Source organism: Petaurus breviceps, unplaced genomic scaffold, assembly GCF_028583685.1.
Source record: "Petaurus breviceps papuanus isolate PSGF00001 unplaced genomic scaffold, PetGlider_PUasm1.0 227, whole genome shotgun sequence".
In the NCBI taxonomy this organism is placed as follows: domain Eukaryota; kingdom Metazoa; phylum Chordata; class Mammalia; order Diprotodontia; family Petauridae; genus Petaurus; species Petaurus breviceps.
In genome coordinates, this window is record NW_027185896.1 from 9,662,493 (window position 1) to 9,678,945 (window position 16,453).

The 16,453-nt window shown below is 37.4% G+C and overlaps 1 protein-coding gene across 3 annotated transcripts in view; it reads right to left on the reverse strand.

Moving 5' to 3' along the window:
• Positions 1–16,453, reverse strand: part of RBM6 (RNA binding motif protein 6) — a 104,903-nt gene that overhangs the window by 59,241 nt on the left and 29,209 nt on the right. For all 3 annotated transcript variants that reach the window (XM_069095682.1, XM_069095681.1, XM_069095683.1), the window contains exon 6: positions 982–1,055. In XM_069095682.1, the coding sequence (XP_068951783.1) occupies positions 982–1,055 (74 nt within the window). The remainder of the gene's footprint in view (positions 1–981; positions 1,056–16,453) is intronic.

Here is a 16,453-nt window from a genome sequence, read left to right on the forward strand (position 1 = left end):
TACTAATCTTTCTATATATTTTAAGAATCCAAAGAAGTACTCTACTTTGCTGATTAGCACCATATGCATAGTTGCTATGAAACTGTTATGTGTGAGAGGTATTTTTAATCTAATTAAAGACAACTAAGTTGGATTATTTTTTCCATTTTACAAATCGGAGAAAGGAGGGAGAAAAAGTAAAGTGATTTTCTCAAGATAAAGACAGGGAGGACAAACAAATTGGGAATAAAAGTCCCATCAGTTCCACTGGATACTACCTCTACAATACAGAGGTCCAAAACACAGTTTCATTGAAATGCTTAGTGAGATTCTAGGTGGCAAACTGGGGTCTTACAGTTCAAGTACAAAGAAAGATTAAGTACAGATTCAGATTCACCAGGTCAGACAGTAGGCAGTGAAGCCCTCTTGTATGCAACTCCAATTGGCAGAGAACAATAATGAATGCAAGAGACATGGACACAAAAAATCGACTCCCCCCTCATCCCCAGATGAAATGGAAAGGGGTGCACACATGCAGGATCTGCATGCAATTAGAGCTACATAGTAGTGGCCTTTGCTATAGATCCAAGTGTGTGTGTATTTACCTCAAATCCTTGCACATGGATAGATCACTGAACAATCAAGGATTACTTCCCACTCTAAGTTTTTGCCAATAGGACCCCATTGTAGGTGTATACCCCGAAGGATATCTCTTGCTCTAAACTAATAATTTTTTTTCCAGCCACTATCCTTGGAATCTATTCACATTGCTACTGGGCACTAGTTTAAAGAATGCACAACTCAGTACCCATTAGCTCTTAGAGAAAAGCCTTCCCAACCTCTCCAATTTTCTTCTAATGGCAGCATTTTAGCTGGCACATAGGACACTCCAAGGACACAGATCTTCTTTTGCACCTTTCCAAAACAAAATCATTTGGATTTCCCTCCCTCCCCACAAAAAAAAAATCCTTCCAGCAGCATTCGACCGAAGTATAAAGCAACCTGGTTGGCTTCCATGCATCCGATGGCCTCTTCCAAGAGTGAAAACTCCACGCAGACATAGCCATAGTCGTAACCTGGGGACAGCATTTAAATACAGACGGGAGTCATGTTAGTGCCTTGCAAAAGACAAAAGACACACAAATCCCCCATTTTCTGACCCCTTCAGTCAATAACCCTCCTAGTGTCCCTTCCTCTCCTCCCCAGTACAGATTCCAATCTCACAACAGTATATGGCATTGAGGAAAAATCTGGATGTTCCTCAATTCAAATTTCAATCCAGATTGGCTTTGCTATCTATTAATATCAAGTTCCTTTACCCTCCCCTTAAGAATGACAACCTGCTGAGAGTGCCTTAGAATGGGTAATCCCACAAACATCAGTTCAGACAGGAAACAGCAACATTTAAGAACAGGTTGAGTGCCCTGGAAAAAAGAAAGTCAGCAGGAGGAAAACATCTGGAAAAGACTGACTGTGGAGAAGAGGAATCATCCCAAGGAAAACTTGACAGGGTCATACACACTTCCCAAGGAAAGATCACCTCTGCAGAGAACAAAATTATAGATATAATAGGGCAGCTATGTTTTTTCCCTAATGCCTCAGGAGATTTCTGCTTGGCAGCAGCCACTTCAGCTCTCTTTTGTATAATTTTTCTAAGTCCAATGTTATTCACATACACAAAGGAAAAAGAAGTAGGCTTGTGAGATCAGTTGGTGTTCCAGTTTTCAAAATGTGAAATCCATGTAAGAAGTGCAGAACACATTTATAGCCATTCTTGCCCACTCAAACAAGCAAGGCATTATTTACAAGATAGAGGAAACTACCTATTCACTCAAACTCCTTGATAAAGTATAAGGTTATATAATCTTAACTTGTTTTAGATTTTCCCTACTACTGGTAAATTATTCCAACAGCTGATATTTATAAGACATTTTTGAGATACAAAGCATTTCACATTTTACATTCATCGTCTTATTTTATCTTTACAACCCTGTGAACTAAGTAATTCAAGTATTACCTCCATTTTATAGATAGAATAACTGATGTTCAGAGGAGCGGGATACGACATGTGATTATATAAGCTCTGCAGAAGCATATCATATTTGCACACTGATCGTGATTTCCATGCTTCCTGGACTACTGCAAAGGATAGGGACAACGTGAAGCTAGATGTAATATTATACAAGTGGAACATAAGGTAGGGAAGTGGTAATATAGATGAGAATTAAGATTCAAAGAAGAGAGAAATGTTATGGGAAATAATGACAATTTGGGGACAAAATGTTAATGTAGTAGGAGTTTGACAACACTGAGTCAAGATACCATTGGCTAAAACAACTAAGGTAAACTAACCAAAAAGAGAAAAAAATAAGGTTGAAGCAGGGGACTGTGACAAAAACAGATTAGAAGAATATAAGGGGAAAGAAACTATGTCAAGATCACTAGTTCCTTCTTGTCTCAAAAGCATGGCATTTGAAAAACTGAAATTAACACACAGCCTCCAGTGAAGAGGGCATACATGTCTATGCTGTGCATGTGTACATACACGTACTGTGTGCGTACACACCCAAGTGTGCAGATGATGCCTGAAGCAGGAGGTCAGCAGTTTATTTGTCTGATATGAATGCATTATCTTCCTATTAGAACTAGAAAATTTCTAATGGAGCAATAGCCAGTTCTGGATCAGTCATGTTTGAGTCACCACATTAACTGTAAAAAAACGTCTTAATATTAGAATTTAGGAGAATGCTACAGATTCACAAAGAAATGTCCAAGGGGCACAAACTAAAAGGACTAGGGCACATTTTTTATCTCTTAAGAATTAACGACCAGGGAGGCTGGGTGGCGCAGTGAGTAAAGCGCCAGCCCCAGAGTCAGAAGGACCTGAGTTCGGTTCCGGCCTCAGACACTTAACACCCACACAAAAAAACCAGCCATGTAACCTTGGGCAAGTTACTTAAAAAAAAAACCAACCACTCAGAAAAAAAAAATTAATGACCAAGATAAGGAAATAAAGCCTCCTAGAAATCTCAATATTACCCCTAAAATAGGAAATGGATTTTGTGTCCCACAAAAGGAACCTTTTAGCCACCAACTCCACTCGGAACTTGGATAATGGAACTTGGAGCTAGAAGGGTCCTTACAGGCCATCAAGTTCAACTTCTTAATTTAACAGATGAGGAAATTAAAGCCCAAAAAGTTTAAGGTTTTTTTTCCCCAAGGTCACAAAACTAGCTAACTGACAGCTAATACTTGAAGCACCAAATCCAGAATTTTTTCTATCAGTCCAAAGATAAAATTTATGGTGCATTAAAAGAATATTTTATACTTGTACATCAAAGATGGAACTACATCTGCCACTAAACCACTTCTAAATCAAATCCAATGAACCAAGCAAGTAAATACTTTTGGTAGTTTAATAATTAGAAAGGGTCTTAAATTCCTCTAAAGAAAACCAGGTAGAGTGGCAAAAGTAATTTAGTCCTCTCCAGCAGCAAATACCTATTACAAACACCCCAAATATATGTCAGCAGTCACAAACATCTGGCCATTAATGGGGAGATTCAATCTCATTCATGCTCTTGCTACATGCCTATACAGAAGGTCCCAAAGACAAGTAAACACAAAGGCAGTTATGCCAATCTAAATCTACAATATGAAACCAATGAGGAATTTATGAGCACAACTTGTAAAAACCCAGAACTTACAGATTCCAAGAAGGGGGAAGAAAGTTGGGGCCAGGAGAAGGATTACCATGTAAGGCTCTCAGAGGGCCACAAAACATTCACATTACACTAGGGGTCAACAAAATCACTGAGAAGTGAAAAATTACAAGCTGTGTTCAAAGCATCTGAGGATACTCTATGTTACCTCTAGGCATCCATTACTGCTCAAAGAAAAGTGTATCAACTCCATATTATACCACATTCCTAACTATAAGAGACTACAACAAGGTTCTAACATGTCTGATGCCAAATATGTTTAAAGAAAAAACGGCATTTTGACAACTATTCTTCCACCCCATACTATCACAGGGCCATAGCTGATATATGTGCAAATTAGTTAGTAGCAGCCTTTCTCTAGTGACAGAAATTAAAGATGTCCATGTGTATACTAGTTGTTGACCTGAATTAACTAAAAAGGATCTAGTTGTCATAGAATTCAGGAAGCACAAGAAGAAAGTTATCATACCAACTATCCAGAGACCCAGAGATCACTCTGAAGAAGAAAAAACATGGCATGGATTAATATTTGAGGACTTATTAAATATTCAATATCATTATTTCCCCTAAAACTGAGATAACTAAGTGAAACTAAATTTAAAACATCAAAAGGTTGATCTTAGGGGCGGCCAGGTAGCACAGCGAGTAAGAGCACTGGCTCCAGTGTTGAAAAGACCTGGAGATCGAATCCCGGGCTCAGACACTTAGCACCCAACCAGAAACACCTGGCCGTGTAACCTTGAGCAAGTTACTTAACCCCAATTGCTTAGGGGCAGCCAGGTGGCTCAGCGAGTAGGAGCACCGGCTCCAGTGTCGGGATTACCTGGATCAGGTCCCGGGCTCAGACACTCAGCACCACACCCAGAAATAACTGGCCGTGTAACCTTGAGCAGGTTACTTAACCCCGATTGCTTTAAAAAAAAAATTTAAAAAAAAAAGATTGATCTTAGAATTTGATTAACAAATACAAGTCCTTTCTGCCTTTTTTTTTCTCTGGGGTAGAAAAGAAGGCATTGCTAGGATAATGTTCTGAATCCATTGTGAAGGAAATTATCTGGTACTATCTATGTAGCACACAAAGAAGACAGGAAGATGAATGTTAAGGCAACTCACAAACTGACATAATTAGGATACTAAAACATTTTGGCAGACTGGTACTCCTTTGTATTTATTTGTAAAGCTGAAATAATGGGTACATGATTCCAATCACCTCACTTCAGCTGTGCTCAATGACACAGGAATGGCTTCATGCACTTCTTTCTTTAGGTTACTCATGAGAAAAGATGAAAACAGGGTAGAGGTAGAAAAATGTGTCGAAACACAATTAGAGTTCTACCTCTTCCCTACCTCCACTTACCACCTGATCTCTTCTTCTCAGGAACAGTATTTGTGGTGAATGAAGCAGGTGCTTTAAGGGGTTATTGCCAGGTAAAGAAACCTAAAAATACTTTACATATATCCAAAACACACAACCATTCAACTGCCACCATTGGGGAATTAATAGACAAACCATGGTGATACTTGCTGCTTATGACAATGACAGTAAGCAAATCCTTGAATTTTTCAAACAAGAGCTAGTTAATAATAAAGTCTTTGTTTTGTCATCTAGTCCAGCCCCCCTCCAAATTCATGAATATTCTCTTCGACATTGTCCACAAATGTTCCTCTAGCACTGTTCATCTACTACAGACACAATGCATTAACTTCACACACTAGTCTGGTAAAAGCCAGGTTCTAACTACAGAATGCACATGTTGCATCTTCTTTGCAGAGTCTTGAGAAGCCTGTGTCCCTCTTAAAATATAAGACACAATGGCACAATAAGAAATGGAAAAGGGACATTCAAAACATAAAAAATATTGGAGTTGGACTCTGGAGAATTTGGTTACTTGATCAGCATCAAATAAAGTTACTCTAGAAATAATTCAATTCAATTAAAAAAGCATCTATGATTTAGATCTTAATGGGCTTCTGTGTCACGCAGACCCCCCCTTTTTTTTGCTTTTTGGAGGGGGGAAGGCAGGGCAATTGGGGTTAAGTGACTTGCTCAAGGTCACACGGCTAGCTTTTTTGTGTTAAGTGTCTGAGGCCAGATTTGAACTCAGGTCCTCCTGACTCCAGGGACAGTGCTCTATTCACTGCACCACCTAGTCACACCATAGACTCCCTTTTCTAATTACTTTTTCAGGTGGAATAAACAAGAGGGTTGTTCAGGTGCCAAAATACTCTAAAGAGCTATGAATATTCTTTAAAATAACACAAATATTAATCAACTCCAAGGATTCTCAACTATTTAACTTTCATTTTTCTTATTCCCAACAATGAGTATTAATTCTCAACTACAGAAAAAATTTCTCATAAATTTTTTAAAAAGTAGTTTAAAAAAAGTAAAATACTCCCTTTAAGTCAGGGATTTTAGACATAACAAAACCGGAATTCTTACCAAAGGGATCAAGGATGCCACAACAAACTCAGGAATGTTAGTGATTCCTTCTGATCTATTAAATAATTTTACTGGGTGCAGCTATTACAGCCTTCAATGCAATACTCACCTGCAGAATGGGAGATTTTCCAATTTCAACAACAAACATGAAATCAATCACTTTGATAATGCCCTTAAAGCAAATCTGTGACATTCTACAAGCACTTTCAATTCTATTTCCTGTCAACTATGTAAAAGATTTGCTGACTTAAAAACTGATGGAAAGGTACTGACAGGCTATTTGTTACTATGTTTGAAAATTGCATATGGTGCTATGTTCTTCAGTAGAACTGGTTATGAAATGAAGTGTAAAATATCACATTCTTCTATACAAAGACCATCTTCCCAGATCATTTCAACTTGTTGGGGGGGGTCTGCTTTACCAAAGACGACATTCATATGCTTATTGTCAATAGTATTCAATATTTATCACACAATCTATGCAAAACAATGGGCTGGACTCTGAAAGATATAAAGATGAATAAAATCCTATCCCTGTCTCAAGAAGCTCAATCTAGTAGAAGAGATGACAAGTACTCAAATAACTATGATACATGATAGAATGTAATCAGTACCAAGTAAGTTAATACAAATTACAAAATACAAAAAAAAAAATCTCTTTTTCATTTTCAGCTCAGAAGAGGGTGGAATCACTTCCAGCTGGAAGCAGGAAAAAAGAAAAGTTCACAAAGGCAATGAAACTGAGATTGCTATCTTCCATTAAGTCAGTATAAAACTAGCATAAATAAGATGAAAAGAAATCACTGCATTTGGCCCACAACATTTGGCACCAGAGTATATCCTCAGCCACTAAGAACATATAATCAAGATCAATTTAGTTCAGGATGGACAAAATGGTACTTTTGTCATTTGTGCCAAAATGATAGCACTAACATCATAACATAGGTTTGTTCACCACCAGTCTGGCTCATCAGGCAAAATCATTGTCCAATACTGACCCATATCTTTGTCAATTCTTCTAACACATGACAGATAAATCACCACTTTATTTACTCATTTTTAGTATATTGCTGTTTCCCCTCTCACATACACCTTGCAATGAGTTATAGCAAATTTGTCATTAAGTAATTCATGAAGTTTATCACATAAAAGATACAAGTCTATTCCTGCTTAACCTTTCAGTCAAAAAGTCCAGTAGGGGCAACAGCATCAATGCACAGAGATCGGTCTGTCTATAATTCTAAATATAACATTTGCTGTTCCAGTGAGTCAAATAAGCAATTTCAATAGTTCAGCAGTAGAAAAGGTCAGAAATGGATATTTTAAAAAGAGGTACTTCAATACTTTGGGAGACTCTGTAATTTTTTCAATGAGGATACTCCTTGCATTGATACAGATTATAACCCACACATGCCTTCTAATCCTATGCAATTCTTACTCATATCCTTCCATAGTTCTTCCTCAAGTGAGCCACTAAATGCATTAGACACCTTCCTGAAGGTTTTATTCCTTTTTATGGGTACCAATGAAACAGTTTATTTGGCCAATTGTCATTTCCTGTTCTCATTACATGACCAGCCCACCTCTTTTTCTGAAGCCTTATTTCCTTATACTACTTAGGTCATCAATGACATAGGCTAAAGTCTACTTACGCCCATCATACACCTTTTCACTGCCTTTTAGCTCACCCACAACTTTGATTCCATGAGGAAAATAGAGTTCCCAAGATATGGAATTAAGTAGCTTCAGCAGGAGATTATGTTTTAAAAAATGGAGTGTGCAAAAGTGAACATCTCAAGATTACTTTAAAAAAATGCAATTTACCAGATGAAATCTAGCCTACTCTATTATCACTCCAGTTCTGGGCACAATGCATCATTTTTCTACAGTAACTTGTGCAATAGTACATATTCAACAAACTAGACATCCAACCACATGCCTGGATAGTAGGCATTTTTCACCCATTTAGTTTTCCTTTATGGATTACTAAGTCAATTTCCTGACTTTTATGGATATCAATGAAGAGACCCTACAATGTTCTAGGATGGGATGCAATCAGTATATCCTCCCAATAAATATATATATATATATATGTGGAAATACATAGCTAGCGTACATGCATATACACACAGACATGTTAGTAAATCAGTACTTTACTTTAACAGAATATTATCAGTATGAAACAACTTGAAGAACAAACAACAGTTCCTCAACACAAGATCAGAAAAATTAAAATCTATATATCATATATCACTTTTTACTGTATCATTTTTAGAAGCTGCATTAATTAATCCAATATACATTTTCCTTTACAATTTCCCTTAATGACCAGAATGTTTGTTAGTTTTGTATGAATACCGTGTTTCCCTGATTCTCAATAGGGCTTATTTTCGGGGGAGGGCTTATTTTAGAGGAATCTTACACAGTAAGGGGAGGGCTTATTTTCGGGATAGGTCTTATTATCGGGGAAACACGGGTATGTAAACTCTGGAAACTGCCTACCATTTTCCACACAAAACTCAAATACACAAACAGAACATATTTACAATCAAGTAACACAGCTTCATGGGAGCAAGCTAGAGTAAGGTCTCAGCTAGATGTAGGATTTCATTAGTCACAGGTAGCAACAAAGAATCTAGATAAGATTTACTTCAGAGACTTAGAAGCACAAAAATTTTTTTAAATTCAAATTTCAACTGCTATATTACCATGAAAATCTAAACCCAAGCTTACGAAAACATATTAATAATATTCCTTTCACTCCTCCATCCCAATCACCAATTCTGGGCCATTTGATACATTAAAAATATACTACCACAATCCTTCAAGAAGTCATTTTTTGTGGTTTATAAGTGCAATCCCATAATTCATCATCAGCCTTCAGTCCTGGTCAGACTTACAGAACCTTAGAGTACGAAGGGGAATTATTAAGCCTTCTATTAATACCACTAGACATACCTTTAAGCACTAGCATTAAACCCACCACTGATTTTTGCTAGACTCAAATTCACCATAGGCATTAAAATTATATAGAGTAATAACAGAGGATATTTATTTGTTTTCTCACCACTTTATGAAACTACAAAACATTTGGGGGAAAAAATGAACCAGACTTTTCTTTGTTTTCCAGAATGTATGCTCTCCAGAGTGAAAAGTGTCAGGTACCATGCTATATAAAGCAGGTAGGGGAGGCAAAGGGGGGGGGGGGGGGAGGAGGCATCTCCAGAGAAACCAATAATGTACAGTAAAGAACCTCTAAGTTCTCCAAATACAGAGATACTAGGCTACTTCTCCTATCTAGCTGTTAATACATTGAGTCAGTTCAAATAGCAGTTTAAATTACTCAATACTTTTTACTTAAAGAACAATTTCTGAGGAACCCAAAATATTCCAAAGTTGCTCCATTAATTATTTTTAAAATGCCTCCATGTCTGGGGAACCTGCAGCCTTGAAGTCACATGTGGTCTTTGGGTGCAGCCTTCTGACTGAGTCCAAGTTTTACAGGACAAATCCTTTTATTAAGGGGATTTGTTCTGTGAAGTTTGGATTTAGTCAAAGGTCTACACCACAGTGCCTAGAGAGCCAAGTGTGGCCTCAAGGCTGCAGGTTCCCCACCCCTGAAATAGATTAAAAAGACAATAAGTAATACCACATATGGAGGAGAAACTTGTCTAAGACAGAGACAAGAACTAAATGTCCCAAATCATTGTTCTGGTCAAGATTAAACAAATTAGAACTTTAAGTGGAGTCACACAAGCCTCTTGCTACCCATCAGTCTTTCAGAGATTAACATCATTTCACTGTTTTAAGTATGACTAGAGAGTTAATTAGACAAATGAGCATTCCTTCACATGGCCCTAAGACTTTGGTGACTGCATTATTCTTTATTACTTTATTACACCTTCCAACAGAACTTATTCAGTTTCTACTTCCCTCAAGTTCATGTATTTTTAAGTGAAATAACTCTTTCCTGACCTTTCTTCTTCCAGAAGGCTGTTGCCTTTCAGGTCAGATTGAGCTTTTAACATTGTTTGTATCTTTGAAAAGTTCATTCCCTATTGCTGGCTGGCAATTACCACTGGCTGTGCACTTTGATTATCTACAGTTAATTTAAAGTTATGTTCTGGGGCAGCTAGGTGGTGCGGTGAACAGAGCACCAGCCCTCGAGTCAGGAAGACCTAAGTTCAAATCCAGCCTTAGACACTTAACACTTACTAGCCATGTGATCTTAGGCAAGTCACTTAACCCCAACTGCCCTGCCTTCCACCCCCTCCAAAAAGCAAAAAAAACAAAATAAAGTTATGTTTCCATGGTAGCCTATTTACATTTTTTGGTCATACAAAGGTTACTTCATTTATTCAATCAAATTTATTAAGCATCTATTTTGTGTTGCACACTGAGGGAGATAACTTAGATAAGAACAACTCTCTGTCTTGATGGAGCTCAAAATCTAATAGGGGGTAAGACATAAGATCAGGTAACTATAATAAACATTACACACTAAGTATATTAAAGAACAACAAAACAAATTGTTACTAAAATCCTGGCAGACTTGGGAGAGGTGGAAAAAGACATGGACCAGGCAGGACTTGCTGAAGAAAATACCATTTTGACCTGGGCTTTAAAATTTTAAAGACAATTCAACAGGTAAAGACAGGGGAAAAAGGTATTACATTAATTTTGTATGTGTATGTGAGAAAGAGAGATCACTCCATATCACTTCTCACTGATGAACTCCACAAAACATTTGCCTAAAGTGAAGAGACTCATGAAATCATTAGCAAATATCTAAATGACTCATTTCTTATGAAGAAAAGCAGAACCTAAAAGTACCTGTTAAGACTGGAGGTGGTTCTGTTGTTTATTACACCAAAAATAAAGACACAAAAGAATAAATCACAAGTTTACAAGGTTCTAAATTGCAACTTTATTAAGGACCAAATACTACAAATAACATTTTATCTATATAGCATCTGGAATGAATTGAGACTAAGAACCATCAATAAAATGACTACCAAAAAGGCACTGGTGCAGAGCTTAACGTCATTTACACTTGTGCTGATAGCCAGTGAATATCCATAGCCCTTAGAAAGAGAAATGCTAAATAATATATCTTTACATAAAGTGATGAGGTGATTTATTAGAAGGTTTATATTCAGTCATTTAGAAAAGTCACTTAATTACAAATAAAAGAAATACAAATGCTTTATTTTATATTCTGAACATGAGGGAGTAGGAAAATGCTGGGAAAAGAATGAGCACAGTTCTTTGGTACAGTTGCAGAAGGCAGGAAAGAGCCTGTTCTAACAACAACTACAACAACAATAAAATTCTGTAAACATCTTTTGGGGATCATCTCTGCTTGGTCTCTTTAGGAAACTTACATAAACATTATTCCTCCTCTTGGATTAAAGCAGTGAAGCAAATGATCCCCAAATCTGGAGCCAAGAAACAGGTTTAATAACAGAAGTCCTATCTTCTCACTATCCATCCCACACAAAGGAAGGTAGTACAAAAGGAGTCGCTCTAATCCCAAAGAGGGCATCAAAATCCCCACTGTAGCCTCATTAAAATTGGAAAACTTGTCCAAAAGCAAATGACTTGTCCAGCAGGAGGGACAGGAAAGGACTAGAGATAAAGCTACAAAGCAAGGATTAATTCCACCTAAAGAAGGGAGAGGAACTCAGCAAAGCAGTAGAAGTGGGTTATAAGCAAGCTTCAATTGCTTCCCACAGATTGGCATTAAAAATGCCTTCCCCAATAGCAGACAGATGAATTCCATCTTGACTAAACAGCTCTGGGGAAGAATAGACAATTTGATCATGTCTCAACACAGAAATTCCAAAGAGGCTACAAAACTTAGAAAGTTCTTTAATCAGTGCCTTCCTGGCTTTATCAACTGCCCCAGGTTTCTGGGCCCCTGGCCATATTCTCCTGGGAAGTAAAGCTGACCATATAATCTTTGTTTTAGGAAAGGTTCTACATAATGTTATCAAATCATGTTTCATGGTGATTATTAGGCCTAGCTTAGTCGGCTGGACTAAGTCATTTTCCCCTAAGTGAATTATTGACACATTTGGCAAAATCCCCTGCCGTACCACTGACCATATGAGGGGCAATAACTGGTCCCATAGCATCTCTCTTATACCAAGCCAAGAGACCCGGGCTCTGCTTGAGGCTATCCCTAATTGTGTTCCATATGGCCGGCACCATACTCTTTCTCAGGCAAAACTACAGTGTGGCCACATACCCAAACTTCAGGGGGATGAACCTGTAGGTAATGAATCTCTCCTGAAATAGAAAACAAAAAAATTAATTTAATATGCTGATATCCATCAAAAATTCCTACCACCCCCTCAAAAGAACCTAAAAGATGACCTTTTGCAAGGTCATATAAAAACATTAACTCCCAAAATATCAGAGGGCTCTGGGCGCAGCCAAGAGATAACAGAAACAGCATCTATGGGCATCATGAATTCAAACCCCTAATGGGCAAATAAAGTCAAGAAACATGGAAGTTTCTGAGATATTAAAATGCTCCTCAGAGCAAGTACAACATCCTCTATTGCTTTTAGGGATGCGATGGAGAATACAGAGATTAAAAAAGAGGAAGAGAAAATAGAAAACTCCATATACACCCAAATATACTCAAATGAAATGCAAGAGCCCTCTCATCCTCCTGCACAAAATCAAACATTCCTGCCACCTCTGATACAGTACTACTTTGTTCTGAATGTAAGTCACCTCCCTAGCTTTGAAAGAAAAAAATACAGGTAAACACTGAAAAATAATACTGATTACAGACTGTACTCATTTTATGATGAAAAACTGTGACCTATATTCCAACAAATACAGTATATTTTAAAAACAAATTTCCCTTTATAGAGGGGCATATTAATTTTTATTTTTTTTATCTGTCTTAAAGAACATAATTGGGTAATTTTAACATTTACCATGCTGTATTCCCTAAAATATCTAGCCTATTTACTGCTCTGATATGTGGTAGAAATGTCACTAAGGTCACTCTCCTTGAACAAAATCCTTGTGTAAGCTACTAAATCAGAACTTATCAAGATGGCAGTTCTCCTGAACCAAAAAAAAAAAAAAAAAACAACAAACAAATCCTGACATTGTGATAGAGACACTGTTACTTTGTTCAAATTCTTACAAAGTTTCTTAGGGCCCTTAAACAATATATTTTGTAGCTAATGTTTAAAGTCAGAATGGGACTCCATTTTCAAAGCCTGGGGAGCTCAAACCCAGATCCAATAATGCAGGGAGAAATCATGATTAGCCCATGATGAAATAAATATACCCTACCACCACCACATCAATTCCTGTTGACTGAGATACAGAATTTCTTTTTTTTTTTTTAAAGCAATCGGGGTTAAGTAACTTGCTCAAGGTTACACGGCCAGTTATTATTCTGGGTGTGACCGGATTTGATCCAGGTCATCCCGACACTGGAGCCGGTGCTCTTACTCGCTGAGCCACCTGGCCGCCCCTGAGATACAGAATTTCAATGTAAGATGTGACCTCCAGGGCAACAAAGATGTTTTAAGGCAACAGGCAGGGATTTAACAAATTAAAGAACCTATCAGCTCCCAAGATATAGAAGTAGGGTTCACCTTATATAAGGTTTATTACCCAAATGAAAGCACACTGTTCTAGAAATATTAAATGAAAATACTGAATTTCAGGTTTCTAAAGAAACTATTTTAGCCCTTTTAAAAAAAACTTTGCAACAAAACCTAGCCTTATTAGCAAAAAACAACTCACCCTTGTGGGTAAGCACTCTCTACTGTTCCACCCTTTCCTCACTATCTGACAAAATCTGATCCTCTCAGGATGCACTAAACCTTCATGTCTCACTATCACTTTAAGTCTGCAGTGATCTCAAATGAACACTATCAAATACCCATTTTGGGTTGGGTTTTTTTTAAACATTCTAACAGATAGCCAATCTACCCTAAAGAGGCTCTAAAAATGTCATGACAGTCAGTCTAAACCTGACACAAGCTAAGTGAGAGGTTTTTCTTCAAAGTCCTTCACTTCATCAAGCTTTCTTCTATTCCTAGTATTTACACCAAATCCCATTTTGATACTGCCCATTTGCATGGACAGTCAGTACCCCAACTACACTCTCAAAGCTCCTCCTTCACTCAGACTTCCTACAGTGAAAAACTTGAAAAACAATAACAAAAAGAAACAAATAAAATCCAACGATCCCCATGTATGTTTAAGTGAGTTTGCAGAGAACCAAAATTCTCTCTGCTACCACTATCTTCAACCCAGGCTCACCTGATCCCTCCAGCTCCGCTTCATGGGATTCCTCTCTGGGCGTGCCGCTCTCCACTCAGCCACAGCATCCATCCTCTGCCTCCACAAGGGTCACCCAGCCCTGGAAGAATGCCTCCTGGCTTCCCAAATATACTTGTGGTTTAAGCTGGCACAACCTGTACCAGCCACCTCTCCTTGGAGCTCATTTCTAAACAGCTTACCTAACCATACATAGGAAACCCAGCATGACTCTTAGTTGAAAATAGCTTTCTCTGGTTTCAAAGTATCAACAAGTAAATACAATTTTTTCCCCAATTAAGTTATACTTGGTTCTCCTATATAACTCTAAAAATGTTTACCTATGTCAATTTGCAAAAATCAAGAGGAAGAATTTTTTATTTAGTTTTCCATAAAGATCAATGTATTCTCCAATTTTGTTCCTATCCACAGCATAAACCATCCAAGTTTTACTAATATCTCATGTCAATTCTCCAGGTTCACAATATATCTACCAATAGATAAAAAGGTAAATAATTTTGATAGAACTTAAGGAATGGACTGCTATGTATTATTCAGGTACATGTTTAGTGTTCTCAATATGATGAAAGAAAATCTACCCAAGCTACTCGGAAGTATGAAAGTTGGATCAGTAGGAAATCTAGCATCCAAAAAGGTAAGTTTTGAGTCATTTGACATCACGTTATATTTAATGTGGTCCAGTTGGACAAACAGAATAACTATGCTACCTATTACATGTGAATGCTCAAAGTCCTAGGGAAGGTTTTCATCCATAGGTCCAATGGATAGATAACCTAGAAGTCTGACCAGATCTAATATGTCATTTACCACTGTTACCTGAGGTCAGGCAGAACACTTCATAATAATCAAAGGAAAAGATTTAAGCTACTTTTCCTACCCACAGGAATCTTCCATGGACCCATCTCAGTAGCTCTCAAGCTTGGTAAAACTAATCCATGAAACAAGACTGAAATTATTCTGTAGGGCACATGGACATTTCAGTTTCACATGTCTTATTAGTAAAAACAATCCAGAAGTCCTCAATTCCTTCACTTCGATCTCTTTAAATGAAGGAGATAGGGCGGCTAGGTGGTACAGTGAGTAAAGCGCCAGCCCCGGAGTCAGGAGGATCCGAGTTCGGTTCCGGCCTCAAACACTTAACACCCACACAAAAAAAAACTAGCCATGTAACCTTGGGCAAGTTACTTAACCTCAACTGCCCTCCAAAAGGCAAAAAAAAAAAAAAAAGGAGACAACTCTTATAAAACTCAAAACAAGCTCACCTTGTTTTAAATCATCACCAAGAAAGCTACAATGATACTATTTGCATTCACAAATTTAAAGAAACTTGTGAAATTTGAGATTTCTAGTAATATTTAGCTCATAAAAAATGTCATGAATGAGATGTTTGTGACCAATTCTGAGCTCTTTGGAGAAAAGTACTCGAGAAACTTAAGACTGTCATTTAGAGTCTAAAGTGACCTTAACTTTATCATCATTCACTGAATTCCTTCCCAAATGAGTATATAAGAAAACTGCAGTTTTGGTTGGTGTGTGGTTCTGGGCTTAAGTTGTGTAACAGCTACTTCCTACCAGTGAGGGTCTCTTTGCTACTTCTGAGGTTGCTGGACATTATTTTCAAACTATGAGAAAGAATAATAAAAGATAACAAAGATAATCTGGACCAAAAACCTAAGGGACCTAAATTTGTGGTCCCTAATGATTTACCTGTAACTCTTATTCGTGTATATCAAAATTACTATTTTTGTAGTTTTAAAAACCAGACTTCTTTAACTAGAATATTTGGAGATATTATCATAATGTGCTTTTAAACTCAAAACTGTAATTTTCTGGTAAATTTGTATCATCTTTCTTACATCCTGGGTCTCCTACTATTGGCCATCTTGCCTATTAGAAGCAATGTTGCATAAGTAGCTAGCACAAATATATCAATTATTTTACAAGTGTTGTGTATACTTCCCAAGCAAGGAATGTTAAATATATCCAATTA